This window comes from Panicum virgatum, chromosome 9K (assembly GCF_016808335.1).
Source record: "Panicum virgatum strain AP13 chromosome 9K, P.virgatum_v5, whole genome shotgun sequence".
Classification (NCBI taxonomy): domain Eukaryota; kingdom Viridiplantae; phylum Streptophyta; class Magnoliopsida; order Poales; family Poaceae; genus Panicum; species Panicum virgatum.
The window spans coordinates 52,375,475-52,392,756 of NC_053144.1; the positions used below are offsets into that span (position 1 = coordinate 52,375,475).

General features: G+C 44.2%; 3 protein-coding genes across 3 annotated transcripts; all 3 read left to right on the forward strand.

Moving 5' to 3' along the window:
* Positions 1-4,651: 4,651 nt before the first annotated feature.
* LOC120652173 (WAT1-related protein At5g45370-like) lies at positions 4,652-8,969 on the forward strand. Its single transcript, XM_039929916.1, has 9 exons — positions 4,652-4,964; positions 5,055-5,117; positions 5,236-5,352; positions 5,440-5,707; positions 5,912-6,067; positions 6,179-6,330; positions 6,481-6,707; positions 8,743-8,805; positions 8,903-8,969. The coding sequence occupies exons 1-7, from the start codon at positions 4,717-4,719 to the stop codon at positions 6,644-6,646; spliced, it is 1,170 nt and encodes a 389-aa protein (XP_039785850.1). The 5' UTR covers positions 4,652-4,716; the 3' UTR covers positions 6,647-6,707; positions 8,743-8,805; positions 8,903-8,969.
* Positions 8,076-10,761, forward strand: LOC120652172 (WAT1-related protein At5g45370-like). Its single transcript, XM_039929915.1, has 7 exons — positions 8,076-8,387; positions 8,743-8,805; positions 8,903-9,019; positions 9,138-9,429; positions 9,607-9,762; positions 9,870-10,021; positions 10,333-10,761. The coding sequence occupies exons 1-7, from the start codon at positions 8,116-8,118 to the stop codon at positions 10,490-10,492; spliced, it is 1,212 nt and encodes a 403-aa protein (XP_039785849.1). The 5' UTR covers positions 8,076-8,115; the 3' UTR covers positions 10,493-10,761.
* Positions 10,762-13,215: 2,454 nt separating this feature from the next.
* On the forward strand, positions 13,216-15,122 carry LOC120648112 (WAT1-related protein At3g45870-like). Its single transcript, XM_039924870.1, has 6 exons — positions 13,216-13,418; positions 13,517-13,579; positions 13,691-14,096; positions 14,220-14,375; positions 14,487-14,638; positions 14,930-15,122. The coding sequence occupies exons 1-6, from the start codon at positions 13,216-13,218 to the stop codon at positions 15,087-15,089; spliced, it is 1,140 nt and encodes a 379-aa protein (XP_039780804.1). The 3' UTR covers positions 15,090-15,122.
* The last annotated feature ends 2,160 nt before the right edge of the window (positions 15,123-17,282 follow it).

Genomic DNA, 17,282 nt, shown 5'->3' on the forward strand with positions numbered 1-17,282 from the left:
AGTCTTTAGGGAAGACTAAGGTCGTGAAGTCTAGCCCACCTAATGATTGTCATGTTTGCCCTGGTTTGATTTCTGATTTGGATAATCTTGCGGTAGAGAAAACCAACTTGGAGAATGAGAATACATATCTTAGGGCGATTCTGAGTTGGGTTTCTAGCAGTGAGCCGCAGTTGGGCATGATGATTAAGCAGTTTAAGCGTGGTGATAGTTTTGGGGTCGGTTACACATACACGAAGTCAGACTTTGACAAGCTGTATGGTAAGATCGGCAAGGCCACTGGAGCTCCAAGTGCTCTAAACACTGCTAGCACGAGCACGCAACCTTCGCTTGTTGACCCCGTGGATGGTGTGCTTAAAGAACCATCGAAAGCACCTCCACAGAAGCAGGTTTGGGTTTCAAAGCCCAATGAGCTGAGGATCCCCTCGATACGCTCCTTGCTGCCTTAGCCCAGGTTGCCCATAAGAAGGGGCTGCTCCTCCCCGTCCGCAGGCGAGGCCTCCACCTCGCAAGAGAGAGGTGAGGTACCACTGCGAGTACTGTGACAGAGAAGATCACCTTGAGGAGTTTTGCTTTAGGAGGAAGCGGGCTGTGAGGCGTGAGTAGGAGAGACGCAACTCGGACATGTACTCTGCTCGGGTGCATGGTACTCCTCGGCGTGGTGGTAGGCAAGATGCTAGAGCGCGCCGTGTAGTTGGAGGACAGGGAGACGGTGGTGGTTACCGTGCTCCAGCGGGTGGTCGCTTTGCCGGTTGTGCTCCTGGTCGTTTTCAGTACGGCTATGGACCACGGGACCGAGGCTTTGGAGGAGGTTTTGAGGCTCCACGCTTTCCTCGCGGTGGTGTTCGTCAGTCACGCGGTAGACGGGACGGGGGATACACTTTGCCTGGTTTTGCTAACCCTTCTGTAGAGCAAATGGCTTGACACTGGTTTGCTTCTCACTTTGCTAACCCCAGTGTTGAGACATTTGCTCACCCTTTGTCTCACTACTGATGTGCAGGTCGGAGGCTTGGAGAACAGGTGGATCATGGACTCCGGTTGTTCGCGCCACATGACCGGGAATAACAAATGGTTCTCCAGCCTCACCCCGATGCGCTCAAAGGAGTACATTGTGTTCGGGGATAATGGAAGAGGAAAGGTACGTGGACTTGGCGCTGTTCGAGTTTCTGATCGCTTTACCCTGATAGAGGTTGCTTTGGTTTCGAATCTTGGGTTCAATTTGCTTTCTGTTTCGCAGCTTCTTGATGAGGGGTTTGAAGTTCGCTTCAAGGAGGGTTGTTCATGTGTTTTGGATTCCAGAGGAGATTTGGTTTGCCAGATTACACCTCGCGATCGGGTTTTCTTGGTTGACTTCTCTGGAACTCCTCTTGGCCCTTCTCGTTGCTTGTTGGCTGGTCCTTCTTCTGATTTGTGGAAATGACATAGGAGACTTGGATATTTGAGCTTCAATTTGTTGTCTTGACTCAGCTCATTTGGTCTGATCCGAGGATTGCCCAAATTGAAGTTTGAAAAGGATCTTGTTTGCCATCTTTGTCGCCACGGGAAGATGATTGCTACTTCACATCCACCTGTTAATCAGGTGATGACCGCTCACCCTGGAGAGTTGCTACACATGGACACAGTTGGTCCTTCTAGGGTGATGTCTGTTGGTGGGAAGTGGTACGTTCTTGTCATCGTGGACGACTTTTCTCGCTATTCTTGGGTCTTTTTCATGAGAACCAAGGATGAGGCTTTCGAGTTTGTTCGAGACTTGATCTTGAGGTTGAAAAACGAGCTACCCCAGGCCATGCGAGCGATTCGCAGCGATAATGGCATAGAATTCAAAAATGCTCATTTTGACGCCTTTTGCAGTGATCAAGGGCTTGAACACCAGTATTTTTCTTCCTACACTCCACAGCAGAATGGAGCTGTAGAGCGGAAGAATAGGACGCTGGTTGAGATGGCGAGGATGATGCTCGATGAGCATAGGACTCCTCGCAAATACTGGGCTAAGCCGGTTAACACCGCTTGTTACGTGTCCAACCGCATTTTCTTGCGTGCTTTCATGCACAGGACTTCTTATGAGTTGCGGTTTGGACGCCAGCCCCGTGTTGACCATCTCAGAGTTTTCGGTTGCCGATGCTTTGTGCTGAAAGATGGAAATCTTGATAAGTTTGAGTCTCGCTCGTCTGATGGCATTTTTCTCGGTTATGCCTCTCACTCTAGAGCGTACCGTGTGCTGATTATTGATACTAACATCGTCAGAGAGACTTGTGAAGTCACTTTCGACGAGACTGCACCGTGCAATGCTTCTGTCTTTGAAGTTGCAGGAGAAGATGAGCTCGGCACCTCCATCTTTGAAGATGAGGATGAAGAAGCTGCGGGGGGTGATGCTGAGACTACCACGCGTGCTGTGGACCCAGTCGCCTCCGCCACGAGCTCGGACGATGATGACGGCCCCGATCCTACTACGTCAACTTTCCGGGGGCCAGTCGAGTAGGTGACTCAGCCTTCAGCAGTTGGTTTTACTCATTCAGCGTTTGTTGGCTTTTTTGAGCACAAAGATATTGAACACGCCCTTTCTGATTCTAATTGGGTCAATGCCATGCATGAGGAACTCGAAAATTTTGAAAGAAACCAAGTTTGGGTTTTAGTCGAGCCTCTACCTTCTTGTAATCCCATCAAAAAGAAGTGGATTTTCAAAAACAAGTAGGGTGAGGATGGGTTGGTTGTTCGAAACAAGGCTCGTCTTGTTGCCCAGGGGTTTTGCCAAAAAGAAGGGATTGATTTTGAGGAAACTTTTGCCTCTGTTGCTCGTTTGGAAGTGATTCGGATTTTTCTTGCATTTGCTGCTTCTAAGGGTTTTAAAGTTTTCCAAATGGACGTTAAATCTGCCTTCTTAAATGGTTTTATCGAAGAAGAGGTTTATGTGAAACAACCCCCTGGTTTCAAAAATCCCAAGTTTCTAAACCGTGTTTATAAACTTCAGAAAGCACTTTATGGTTTGAAACATGCACCTAGAACTTGTCTAGCTCTAGACTGATTTGATATACTCTGTTGAGCTAGATGCAGGTTGTGACAATTTGTATTTTTGATACTCAATTATGTGCTACTAAATGTACTTTGGGCTATCAGATTTTTTTGTGCTATTTAAAATTTTGAATATCTACCTCCTAAATTTTGGGCCCGTCCCTGCATGAAAGCAGGTCACATGGCGCATCTTGCCATGGAAGCGTGGAGCAAAACCAAGAAGTGGACACAGCGGCGTAGGGAAGCCTCAGCGATGGGAAACAATGATCGAGTTCGAGCGGTTCGCTGCCGGGATGTGAGAAAGTAAACGCCGCGCTTCTGCTTCTTGGCCATTTTCCCTGTGCACGTCGGTTCAACCGGCGTGTATACCGTGCGTTGTTTCAGCTGCTTCTTCTCGTTGGTTATTTCCGTGCTACTGCTCGTTTGTCCTAGGGTTGTTTTGTGTTAGTGTAGCTCTTCTATAGCTACTCTACACTTCACCTAGGACTCTAGTGTTGGGTGTGTACTTGGGATCTTAAGTCGAGCTTCAGATTGCGTCAAATTTTTATCGGCTCCCATTCACCCCCCTCTGGTCGCCTTTTCGGTCCCTTATCAATTAATTCAATTGATGAACTAAGCTTTCTTTGATCGATCAAATAGACGTTTGATATTTGATATATTTCTAAATTTATTATCTTATTATTTGGCCAACAAATGGAGCCTCCACGTTCGCTCTCAAAGCATAGAAATTCTCACATTAATCGGAGAAAAATAGAAAAATAAAAATTACCCACCACTGCCATTATAATAAAAATTAGTTTAAAATACCCCTGTGCCTAATTAAAAATCACCCACCAATGCCATTATGAAAAATTAAATATAAAATACCATTTAGCTATGTATTAGTTAAAAATATATACTATTAATAAAAACTAAAGCTAACAACAATCAATCAAAATAAAATGAAAATAAGAACAATTATCTGCATAATATTATTAAAACTCAACAAATCAAATTATTATTATAGGTAGATCATAGTTGAATTGTTTTAATCAACAATAAGGCATAATTTATGATAATAAATAGGATGATGTATGGTAAAAAAAATTAGTATAACCTTTAAATAAGGATACAACGACTTGCAAATTTTTGAATTTTCGATACTGCCGCGCAAATGCGTGGGCTATACGCCTAGTATTTTATGAAATGAGATACTGAAGTAATTGTGTGAAAATGTCGTTTAATTTTGTCAAATTTTGAAAATCTCATTTTTGCATTTCACACCGGTCCCAAATTCTTGGTGACTGCCCTGTCTCACAGGTTCTCTTCGGCTTTTGATTGGTGGCCTCCGGGCTCCGGCTCCCAAAAGGCCGGAAGGAGAGAGATTTTTTTTTCAGGCTGTGTTGTGTTTAGTTCCCATGAAAAAATACCGTAGCACCGAAAAAACACTGTAGTATTGTATGTTGTGTTTGTGATAAATATTGTCCTACCATGACATAACTAGGTTCAAAAGATTCGTCTCGCAACGCAAAACTATGCAATTAATTTTTTTATTTACCTACATTTAGTACTCCATGCATAGGTCATTTGTTATATTTAATGTTTCGATGTGATTTCGATGTGATGGAAAGTTTGGGGATCTAAACACACCCTCAGGCAAGCAGCAAGTCAGAGCGAAGCGGCGCGGGTGCAGCGCTAGACTTTCATTCAGAGCCGCAGTGGAGAACGGAGATGGGGGAGGAGGGAGACGGGCCGACGACGGCGCTGCTCCGGCCGCGGCTTCTGGGCACCCTGCCGGCGGACGACAAGGGCGCCTGGCGGGCGCACGCCGGGATGGTCTTCGTCCAGCTCGCCTACAGCGGTTACCAAGTCCTCACCAAGGCCGTCCTCAACGTGGGCATGAACCAGGTCGTCTTCTGCGTCTACCGCGACCTCCTCGCGCTCGCCGTCCTCGCCCCCGTCGCCTTCCTCCGCGAGAGGTGCCCCGCTAGCGCTGTTCCTCATCCTCTTTGGCTCCGCTCCTCCGCTATCTAATCTCGCTTCGATCCATTTCGGCGCCGTTGCTGCAGAGGATTGAGGCCTCCGGTGACCCCTCAGCTCATCGGGTCCTTCGCTCTCCTCGGCTTCACTGGGTACGGACTCCGATCCTCTGTTGAAGGAACAGTTCATACTTCATGGCGAGTATCTACAAGCATTCCGTCGGCCGGCGGCGACGCAGGCTGATCTCTCCGACCATGATTTCTGCTGCAGGCTCTTCGTGAACCCGCTCCTCTATCTCGTCGGCCTCCGCTACACCAACGCTTCCTACGCCGCGGCGTTCGAGCCCTCCGTGCCGGTGTTCGCGTTTCTCTTGGCGGTGATCGCAGGGTAACGCACCCAATTCCATGAGAGCGTTCACTGAATCTAGATGGGTGTTACTCTGACTGAATAAGAATCTGAAACTTGTTTTTTCAGCGTTGAAGCGATCAACTTCTCCACGAAGTACGGCATCCTCAAAGTTGCCGGCACGGTTGTGTGCGTCTCCGGCGCCGTTCTGATGGCTCTGTACAGAGGCCCGTCCTTGATCAGCCCGGGAGGCAGCGATGCTGCAAGTGAGAGCGTCACTCCCGCTGGGCGGTGGTTGGCATCAACCATGCTCGAGTTTGGTGTAGGAACATGGCATCTTGGTGTGTTGTGCCTCATAGCACACTGCTTCTTGGTGGGTGCTTATCTAGTCATACAGGTAATGCAATTTTTTTAGAGTTTTGGTAAAGCAAATTTTGGATTCATCCTGCTTGTGTGATCAATATTCATTGACCAGGTCCTTTTTTTTGTTTTTGCATATTCTAACCCAACTGACAAGGTAGAGATAGGGCAATAGGGGTGCTAATTTGTGGTCATGATTGGTGCAAATTACTGTTCTTTTCTGCTGTCACAATAATTACAGGTTCCTGTGATTGTAAGGTATCCTGCAAGCTTATCCTTGACAGCTTGCTCCTATTTTTTTGCCGCCATCTTTATGGTGTTAACTGGAGTATTTGCAACCAATGGGCTCCACGAGTGGGCACTGACCAAAGCTGAGATCATAGCTGTTCTATATGCTGTAAGTATTTCCACATGCCTTCATGCTTAGAATACATCACTTGCATGCAAAGATTCAGAAACCTGTCCTGGTTATCTCTGATCAAATTTCTTACTTGTATTCTACCTTCAGGGCATTGTTGCATCTTGTATGTGCTACGCGATCATGACGTGGGCAAACAAAATTCTTGGGCCTTCTCTAGTTGCCCTCTATAATCCACTGCAACCAGCATTTTCCACCGTCCTCTCAACGATTTTTCTTGGCGCCCCAGTTTATGTCGGAAGGTTTGACACTTTGACACTCAACACACTACCATATAATTGGAACATGTAGAAACGAACTTTATTTGCCTGATCTAAAAGAAATGAAATTGAAAAATATAGCAGGGTAACACTGATCCTGACTTGTGTATGCATGTATTCAACTCCTTTCAGCATTATTGGAGGAGTCCTCACAATTGCTGGTCTGTACGTAGTTACTTGGGCTCGCTACACTGAAGCTCAGCGGGCACTGACGGATGGTTATTATTCGGACCCACTTCTTGTGGGTTATCCTCCAAGGGTCCCCAAGACACAAGATAGTTATTTGGTGGATCCTTAAATCTCAGTGGATCAGATGGTTGTCCTCCCTATTGTTTTCTCCAAGATATCATCATACATAAGTAATATGTACTATATGTTTATGTTAAAAATGTTTTTATAATTTTATATATTTTTCACAAAATGGCACAAATATTTAAACTAAAAAAGGTTGGAGGTGCACCTAAAAGATGCCAATTTGCACCCCTAGACACACATATAGGAGACTTTTAAAACACTAAGTACCTTTCAGCCTAAGAATATGATATATAATGTTACACACTACCAAATCGTTTATTGGTATCCTCTTTCTGTTTCAAATTGTAGAACATTTTTAGTTTTCAAAATTCATAACTTTTACTTACGCATGTATACGCATGTAGACCTACATTATATCTCTACATAGTAAAATCTACATGTATATTAAAGAATCAAAATGATCCACAATTTGAAACAAAGGAAGTACTACTTACCAGAACTTCCACAACGTCCTCGCTGCTCCATTTTTTGAGAGCCCATCTAATTCACACATGCGCTCCCCCACGCTGGAAAATCAACATGCGAGGAGCGTCCAAGTCGTTACCTTGATTAGTCGGGAATGAGACATGCTCGTCGTGTGACGTCGTGACGTCTTGTCGGTTGCAAATTTTCTCTTCCCCGCCCCCACAGAGCTGTTCTGTTTTCAACTCGCTGCTCGCAGCATGGATGCACATGCACGCCACACGAACACGGGTCCTCTGACACGTGTGGTCACTGAGAGGTGGACCTACGTCCGGCCCGGCCTGCGCCGCAAATCAAGGCCTCGTTTAGTTAGGCGTGTTTAGTTCGCAAATTTTTTTGGATTTGGCTATTGTAGTATTTTCGTTTTTATTTGGTAATTAGTGTCCAATCATTGACTAATTAGACTCAAAAGATTCATATCATCATTTCCAGCTAAACTGTGTAATTAGTTATTTTTTAAACTACATTTAGTGCTTTATGCATGTGTTTAAAAATTCGATGTGACGAGAAATCTTGAAAATTTTTGGAAACTAAACAGTGCCATAGTATATTTTTGAAATGGAACCTTTCACATTTGAAGTACTAAATATAGACTAATTATAAAATTAATTACAGAACTCGTCTGTAAACTACGAGATGAATTTAATAAGACTAATTAATTCATCATCAGCGCATGGTTACTGTAGCAATTTAGTGTTTAATAATGTTCTAATTAGACTCATTAGATTCGTCTTGTAATTTATAAACAAACTATGCAATTAGTTATTTATTTCGTTTAGATTTAATACTCAAATCCGTGAGTATTAAATTCAGGTGCTGTAAGATTTTTATTTGATGTGATAGATTTAAAATTTTAAATTTAGCAACGACCCAAGAAGTTGGGCCATCGATTTCGCCCGTTGCGTGTCCCGTCTCCCAAAAGCACCTGGAAGTCCGTAGCGGGAGGCTTTTTTTCTTAGACAAATCCAAACGAGGGAGTGGAGTGTGCAGATGGGAGACGGCGGCGGTGGGCGGAAGACGGCGCTGCTCCGGCGCTGCTCTCCATCGCGGTGGAGCGTGAGCGGGCGGCGGCTGCTGAGCGGGGCGGGCGACGAGGCGTGGCGGGCGCACGCCGGGATGGTCCTGGTCATGCTCGCCTACAGCGGCTACCACGTCCTCACCAAGTCCGTCCTCAACGTGGGCATGAACCAGGTCGTCTTCTGCGTCTACCGGGACCTCCTCGCGTTCGCCGTCCTCGCCCCCGTCGCCTTCCTCCGCGAGAGGTGCCCCGCGCTGTTCCGCTCCGCTCCTCCGCTTGCTAGTCTTTTTTTTTTCTCTCTCTCTCTCGAACACCCCCGCTTGCTAGTCTCGCTTCAATTAATTTCCTTTTCTTCTGAATCCACATCTTGTCAACGGTTAGCACTAAAGAATTCAGTGCGCTGACTGCTATACTACTGAACTGAATAAGGAGTAGAAATCAATCGAATTAAACAGCATCTTTGACTCCAGATCGATGATATTGCAGCAGATAAGGAATGCTCCTACATAATTTATGATATACTAACTGCAGATGAGGACTAAGGAATAGATAATTATTGCCCTTTATGCTTACCATGATCTTGGTGCCCGTTATTGCAGAACGGTGAGACCTCCAGTGACCCCTCAGTTACTTGCTTCCTTTGCTCTTCTTGGCTTCACAGGGTACTAGCTAGTTCCTTCCTTCCTTTCTTCCTTTGCTCATCATTGGGCAGCAATTCAGTTAACACCGGGAAATCTCAGTGACGCTCAATTTCTGCAGGCTCTATGGGAACCCCCTCCTTTTCCTCGTCGGCCTCCGCTACACGAATGCTTCCTACGCTGCGGCTTTCCAGCCCTCAATACCAGTATTCACATTTGTCTTGGCTGCAATCGTCGGGTGACTATCATAACACTCATTTCAATTGGCAATTCAGGATTTGGCATTCATCGTCTCACTGACTTGTCAGTTGTCACCCCTGAATTGCCACAAATTTGGGTGTTAATCCTGCTTTCAGCGTTGAAGCGATCAACATCTTCACGAAAGACGGCATCCTCAAAGTTCTCGGCACGGTTGTATGCGTCTCTGGTGCCATTCTGATGGCTTTGTATAGAGGTCCATCCTTGATTGGCTTGGGAGGAAACAATACATCAAATGGTATTGTTACTCCGGGCACATGGAGCAGCAATCCCTATCCAGCCCACTGGTTGACATCAACCATGTTTGAGTATGGTGTAGAAACATGGCATCTTGGTGTCTTGTGTCTTTTAGGAAACTGCCTCTTGGTGGCTGCTTATCTAGTCATACAGGTAATGCAAATTTCAGAGCTTGCACTTGATCCTGCATTCTCGCTTGTGGGTTTAATCTTTATTGACCAGATCATATTTTAATGTGTTCCTACACATCAACAAGATAGGAATGCCAATATACTGTTTATGTTCATGATTGATACAAATTAGTGTCCTTTTCTGCCATGACCATTACAGGCTCCCGTGATGATAAGATATCCTGCAAGCTTATCCTTGACAGCGTATTCGTATTTCTTTGCCACCATCTTTATGGTGTTAACTGGAGTACTTGTAACCAATGGGCTCCATGAGTGGGCACTGACAAAAACAGAGATCATAGCTGTTCTATATGCTGTAAGTATCTGTATGTGCCTTACTGCCTAGACTGCATCACTTGCATGGCAAGATATAGGAACTCACTTGGTTATCTGATGACATTAATTTCTTACTTGTACCTTCAGGGAATTGTTGCATCTTGTCTGAGCTACACAGTTATGACGTGGGCAAACAAAATTCTTGGACCTTCTCTAGTTGCTCTCTATAATCCACTCCAACCAGCATGTTCCACTATCCTCTCAACTATTTTTCTTGGTGCCCCAGTTTATGTCGGAAGGTTTGATTCAAGACACTGCCATATATAATTTTGCCAAAATATGCTGTTATTGGGTTATTTTTCAAATCTTGGTTCCTTGGAATTGGTAGCTCTTGCATATATGTTTTTTTAGTTATTGCATGATAGTCTATGAAGAGAAATAACGACATTTGTGGTGCTTGGTGAAACATGAAAGTGGTAATTTTTTACAGATATAGTTGTTGATGTTCTTTTATTTCTTCTCTCCTTGTAACCTCAATGAACTTGTGTGATGAAAACTGAATAGGTAGAATTATTCCTAACCGTGTATACTTTTATTCTACTCCTTTCAGCATTATTGGGGGGCTGTTCATAATTGCTGGTCTATACATGGTTACTTGGGCTCGCTACAATGAAGCACAACGAGCTGTGACGAATGGTTATTCGGACCCTCTTCTCGTGGGTCCTCGAGGAGTCCCCGCGGCACAGGAAGGTTCCTTCATCGATCCTTAAATTTCAATGTGATCAAATGGTGTCTCAATTGTTTTCTCCAGGACAACAACAGAATTCACATGTATAGATTTATCTTGAAAGATACTTTTGTAGTCTCATATACTCCCTCTGTCCAAGAATGTAAGCCTTGACCAACGGTTACTTTAGTATATAACTTTTGTGATACAAAAATTGGTGTCCTTAGATTCTATTCAAAAGTACTTACCTTTGATTAGAAATTTGTATCACAAAAATGACATATTAAAAGATAGTTGTTAGTCAGAGTCTCTTGTCCTAACTCCTATTGAAACGAAGTATGACTCGTTTTTTGAGATGGATGGGAAACTTTATCGTGCCCAGATCAAGCGTTTTTCAGCTGAGGGTATTATATAAAGGCAAACACCATCGAATCATCTACCCATGAAACTTTCATCATCGCTGCCCCTCCATCGACAAGCAAGGCACGCATTGCCTTCTCCTCTGGAAAATGCTAGGAAATTATTTTGTGCTTCAGACTAAATCAAAATAAATTATCAATAAGTCATGAAATATTTTTGAGAGGACGACATTGCCACCGGACTCATCTGCTCGCTGCTCATTGTTTGAAAAAAAAATTAAGTTGTTCGAAAAAAAATCCCCTCAACCGACCGATCCATAATTGCAATACATGTTTTTCCGGCCCTATAATGAAACAACCCATGTTTCTCACCAAGTTAGCGACAGCCCTGGTGCTGAGGTAAATGGTTCTTCAAAAAAAAAAAAAAATAAACGAGAGGTAAGGTCATGGGAGTTATAGCTGCGAATTGAGTAACGTAATAATTCAGGGCGCATACTAGGCAAATTTGAAATCTAGTGGATGCAACTTAAATATCCCCTTTTTAATAATCTTATGTTAATTTGTCTTTCTAATCATGAGATGATTAATATACAAAGTAGGTTGAAGGCATGTAGTCCATGCCATTATCTTTTGCTCTCGCCTCTGTTTAAACCACCAGTCACCCTAAAATACAATATATTGTGACAATTTCTTTTGTACGTTGCACATTGATTGGGAGGTTGTTAGTTCATACTTAGTCATTGTTTTCCAGAATGCTACCAACGGTTTCCACTTGCAGTCGGACCTTGTTGACAACATAATAATAATCCCCTCCAATCTACGTGCATTGGGATTTGGGAGGGGCCGAGGGAGTAGCGCGAAAATTAGCTAATTTTCCCCTCCAATCTGCATGCATTGCAAGGGAATGAATTTATCCAAATAAGCCATCAAAGTGCAAAGAGGAAAGCCCCGTGTATATTTTTTTAATTTCTTTTTAATGTCAGCATGACTTGGAAGCTTCACAAGCAACAACAAATTGCCCTGAATTTTGCCTTGGCACCTAGCGCGTGCATATACTCAATGCAAAATTATTGAATAGATCGGAACAAAAGAAACATGTCACGCACGAAGGCCCTAGTTCCTTGTGTAGGCTATCTTTGTTATCTGACTCATAGTTTGAAAACTGGTGCGCAAATGTAACCTAAATTTGCTTTGTAAACTAGAAATTGTGTCCACGGCTCATTTCTGCGCCTGGTACGTCCTGAGTGAAATATGCATTTCCGTGCCTTCTTGTGCACTTGTGTGCGGGCGCGCTGGTCCGTTTGGCGCGTCTTTACATTTGCTATTAGTTCCCGCCATTTTTTTTTCTTTTTTGAATTGCTACTGTTACGAATCGGCTGCAGGTTGGCTACTTGGCTGCATGCAGAGGAGCCAGCTCGAACGAACAGGCTGCTTGTAAGAGAGTGTGGCATGTGAAGCAGGGTCTTAACAAATGGCTTGCCAGCCAAGCGAGACATTGAGGTGACTAGTGTAAGACGCCCCTCGTATGGGTTAGTCTCAAACAAAACATCCTCCTGGTGCAGTGGCGTGTCCATTTGTAGCACAAACAAATGAGGTGGTTCTCCGCCCCCAGCGATTGTTTCTGACAAATCCAAGCCAAGTAACGTGGGGGGGGGGGGGTGTGGAGATGGGGGACGGCGGCGATGGCGATGGGCCGGTGGCTGCGCTGCTCAAGTGGTGCGTGTCGTCGTGGTGCCGGTGGAGTGTGATCGGCTGGCCGCTGATGAGCGGGGCGTTGGAGCTGAGCCCTCTGTTCACTCTCTCTCTCTCACGCACGGACGGAGGAGGAAGACGATGAACAGTACAAGCTAAGATGAACAGTACACACAGAGAATTGGCGACGAACGCCCCGGCCGCTCGAACGGCCTGTATGTTGGCACTCTATAGCTCTGATGGACTCGACTCGTACACAAGGATTACATGGCCATATATAGCCTAGCGGCGTCACAGCGCCCACACGATCTACCACGGCGAGCTTGGCGCGCACTAACGCACCACCCCCGGCCGACCCGGCCTCCTCTGCGTTCCGAGCTCAAACTCCTCCGCAAGAACCGGTCCTCAGCTCCACTCGCACGCCAGATCGCCTTCCGCTATTGTCGCCCCGGCCAACGACTTGGCCATCCCTGCACCTGCAACTAAACTTGCCAGAACGTGCACATACACGGTCCTGGCTTGACACACGATCTGGAACGCGGCCACACCGAGTTCCAAACTGAACGCTGTCCCTGGCGCGACCCTGAGCTCGAACTCGTGCACCACGGACACCACTGACTCCCTAGACCTGAACTTGATCAACCCTGACAAGCTAGCTGCCATGAACGCCCGCACGCACACGACGCAGACACGACACGCACGCCACGCACACACCATGGCGTGGTTTATTCCAACAGGCGGCACGCCGTGGCTGGCGCACGCCGGGATGGTCCTGGTCATGCTAGCCTGCAGCGGCTACCACGTCCTGATCGCCAAGCCCGTCCTCCTCAACGCCGGCATGAGCCAGGTGGTCTTCTGCGTCTACCGTGACCTGCTCGCGTTCGCCGTCCTCGCCCCCGTCGCCTTCCTCCGCGAAAGGTGGTTCCCCGCTGCTGCTGCTGCTCCTCCCCCTCTGCTCTGATCCTCCGCACGCTAATCTCACTCACCTCGATCCATGTCCGCCGTTGCTGCTGCAGAAGGGTGAGGCCTCCGGTGACCCCTCAGCTCCTCGGATCCTTTGCTCTTCTTGGCTTCACTGGGTACAATCAGCTCATTCCTTCCTTCCTCTGCTCTGCTCAATTGCACATCATGGAGGCAGAAATTCAGTTTAACCCCTGGAAATCTCAGCGACACTTGCTCAATTTCTGCAGGCTCTACGCGAACCCCCTCCTCTTCCTCGTCGGCCTCCGCTACACGGGCGACGCTGCCTACGCGGCGGCTCTGCAGCCCTCCATACCAGTGATCACATTTGTCTTGGCTGCGATCGTAGGGTACGGTTACCATATCATAACACTAAATTTGATTGCCAATTCAGGATTCGACGTCCATTGTCTCACACTGTCACTGACTTGCACCCACTGCTTTGCCACAAATTTGGGTGTTGATGCTGCTTTCATCAGTGGTATCGTTACTCCAGGCACATGGAGCAGTAACACTCCCTATCCGGCCCAGCGGTTGACATCAACCATGCTCGAATATGGTGTGGAAACATGGCATCTTGGTGTCTTGTGTCTTATAGGGAACTGTCTCATGGCGTCTGCTTATCTAGTCATACAGGTGATGCAAATTTCAGAGCTTGCGCTTAATCCTTCACTCTCCCTTGTGGGTTTTTAATGTTTCTTGACCATGTTCATGATTGATACAAACAAGTGTCATTTTCGGCCGTGGCTATTATTACAGGCTCCTGTAACAATAAGATATTCTGCAAGCATATCCTTGACAGCTTATTCATATTTTTTTGCCGCCATCTTTATGGTACTGACTGGAGTATTTGCAACCAATGGGCTCCATGAGTGGGCGCTTACAAAAGCAGAGATCATAGCTGTTCTATATGCCGTAAGTATATCATGTGCCTTTCTGCGTAGACTGCATCACTTGCATGACAATGATGCTAAGATTTGGAGCCTCACTTAGTTATCTAATCAGATTTCTTACTTGTACCTTCAGGGAATTGTTGCATCTTGTCTAAGCTACTCAATTATGACATGGGCAAACAAAATACTTGGACCTTCTCTAGTTGCTCTCTATAATCCACTGCAACCAGCATTTTCCGCTATCAGCTCAACTATTTTTCTTGGTGACCCAGTTTATGTCGGAAGGTTTGATTCAAACACTGCCATATCAAATTTACCCAAATGTGCTGTTCAAACATCGTTATGTTATTTTAAAATTTTGGCATGTATGATTTTTTTTAGTTGTTGCATGATACTCTTTCAAATGATCTAACAATATAGTATATGGTGCTTGGTGAAACACAAAACTGGCGACGTTTTTACTAATATGATTTAGTGTTGATATTTTTTCTCTCTCTCCTTATAATCTCAATAACTTATTAGGTAACAAAGTAGTATTGTTCCTAACCTTGCACGCTTTCATTCTGCTCCTTTCAGCATTATTGGGGGAGTCTTCATAATTGCTGGTTTATACATGGTTACTTGGGCTCGCTACAATGAAACGCAGCAAGCTCCGGTCAACGGTTGTTTGGACCCTCTTCTTGCGGGACCCTCAAGAGTTCCTAAGACACAGGAAAGTTGCTTCGTGGATCCTTAAATCTCTTTGGACCAAATGGTTGTCTCAATTGTTTTCTCCAGGACAACAGCAGAAGTCACATGTATTGGAAGTATTAAGTGAGAATTGGTCTATTTTTCATGCAATCCAAATGCATTGGGAGGAAATGGGTTTGTGCAAAAAGCCCTCAACGTACAAAGCAGAAAGCCTCATGTATATTTGTTTAATTTCTTTTTGAAATTTGCATGACTTGCAACTTGCAAGCTTTAGAAGCAACAAAGAAATATATCATATAGAAGGCCCTTGTTGCTTTATGTAGGCTACCTTTCTTATGATTCTTGGTTTGAAAAATTATATGCAATTGTTGAAAAAATATTGAAAGTGTCGAAGAGGTGGTCATAATCAAATGGCAATGCACCAAGCTGCTTTCTTTTTATTTCCCGAACAATGACCAAAGTGTTTTTATGGTGTATGAACGTAGGATTTCTTTTGTTTAGAAAAGAGAAGGTAATGCTAGCTAGCATGAACACTACATGATAATACTTTTGAGGATTATTTGGCATCTAAAAATGATGCACCGAAAAAAGAATTTATGAGATGGTCATTCGTGAGATGGTAATCAGAAATGTTTAGTTTGACACTTCTAAGCCAATAAACTATTTTACATTGAATTTTGCTACACGCACGACACATTTATGTAATCCACTAGTTCAACTATAAGTCTGGATGTCCAAATGTCCAATTATAAGGGGCGAACACTCATCCATTTAGTTAGGTTTCTTGTAAGTTGTAACGATGAAAATTAGCACCTAGGTTCAAAACTTATTCTAGGGACACAATGGTAATTGCTCGGAATGTTCACCCCCATGGCACAAACTGTCCATCTTGCCCTGTCCATCTTCCATTTTTTTTTTCTGCGTGAGAGAATCAGGGGGCATCCTATTGTTTTGTTTGAAGAAAAACAGTAGTCTTTTCAATCTAGTATCAGAATATATCTCATACTGGACCAGTTTGTTTGACGGTCTTTTGAGCACATGTTAATATAAAGATGCATACTGTACCACCCACATCATGCATGACCTCCAAAAGTCTTGTTCATACAAAAAAAGGTTGATAACAAAATTAACATCGCTTTCATGTGACAAGTCCAAACATATATATGGATATATGGTACGAAAGCTATGGAACCAAAATGTGAAGCTCAAAAATGAGAAAAGGGTTAAAAGAATCAGAAAGTAGGCATTTTAGAATATCTCATAAATAAAAGAAACTAAAGGAAATGGAAGAAGAGGCATCGAGTCCTCATCAAAGTGGGGCTATCTAATTTATGAATGACCGCATGGAGCGTTCCGTATGGTCGATTTCTGACTAGGACTACCGTCCGTGTCTAGTTTTCACGTATCCATCTTCTTTTCTATTTTCATAAGAAACTGTATACGTATAAATTACATACAAACATTTATATACACAAAGTTTAATCAAATTGCAAAGGCAAAATTGTAGAAAGAGAATAAATACATAAAATTTCAGAAACAAAAAATTGTAAAAAAATTGGGGAAATTTTTTTGGGAAAAAGTTAGAAACAAACTTTAAGTGAAACTTCAAAAAAAAATCTGGAACAAAATTTTAGGAGAAAGAATTTGGAAAACAAAATTTAAGAACAAATTTGGGAGAAAAAAACTTTGGGAACAAAAATTCAGAAGAAAAAAAATTGAAAAGCAAAAATACAACATCGACTTGGTAGACAAAATTTTAAATATAACTTTTGCAGAAAAATTAAGAAGTAAAAATTTTGGAAGAAAAATTTAATATCTAATTTGGAAAAAAAATCAGGAACAAACTTAGTCACCGGCTAGAACTAGGTAAAAGAAAATAAAAATAAAAAAGGCAAGAAAAATATCCTGGGAAAGTGGGGAGACGGATCGATCATGAGTTTTGAAACTTACGGTCGAGATTCAACATCGGGCATCAAAGACATCATCTTATAACTAGGTAAAACAAAGAGATAGAAAGAAGGACAAACAAAACTAGAAAAAGAAGAGTGGAGTTAGGAGCTAGGACCTATGACGACAGAGTTTTCTTTTTGTTTAGGAGTGGGCCGTAGGCTGCCGTTCTTCCAACAAAATGGACCTTTTTTGCAGCGCGCGCCCAACCAGCCCAGGAGGGCTGCAGGCTGCAGCTTCCTAGTTGGCCCTGGAACTAGTTGGGCTTTCTGGTTTCCTCCTGTGAACGCGC

Excerpts from the sequence above, each read along its gene's own strand:
- LOC120652172 (XM_039929915.1), top strand. The coding sequence starts at position 8,116 with ATGGGAGACGGCGGCGGTGGGCGGAAGACGGCGCTGCTCCGGCGCTGC. Across the intron at positions 9,020-9,137 it reads GTCTTGGCTGCAATCGTCGG|CGTTGAAGCGATCAACATCT; the intron begins GTGACTATCATA and ends TCCTGCTTTCAG. Across the intron at positions 9,430-9,606 it reads CTGCTTATCTAGTCATACAG|GCTCCCGTGATGATAAGATA; the intron begins GTAATGCAAATT and ends TGACCATTACAG.
- LOC120652173 (XM_039929916.1), top strand. The coding sequence starts at position 4,717 with ATGGGGGAGGAGGGAGACGGGCCGACGACGGCGCTGCTCCGGCCGCGG. Across the intron at positions 5,118-5,235 it reads GCTCTCCTCGGCTTCACTGG|GCTCTTCGTGAACCCGCTCC; the intron begins GTACGGACTCCG and ends TTTCTGCTGCAG. Across the intron at positions 5,708-5,911 it reads GTGCTTATCTAGTCATACAG|GTTCCTGTGATTGTAAGGTA; the intron begins GTAATGCAATTT and ends CAATAATTACAG.
- LOC120648112 (XM_039924870.1), top strand. The coding sequence starts at position 13,216 with ATGGCGTGGTTTATTCCAACAGGCGGCACGCCGTGGCTGGCGCACGCC. Across the intron at positions 14,097-14,219 it reads CTGCTTATCTAGTCATACAG|GCTCCTGTAACAATAAGATA; the intron begins GTGATGCAAATT and ends CTATTATTACAG. Across the intron at positions 14,639-14,929 it reads GACCCAGTTTATGTCGGAAG|CATTATTGGGGGAGTCTTCA; the intron begins GTTTGATTCAAA and ends TGCTCCTTTCAG.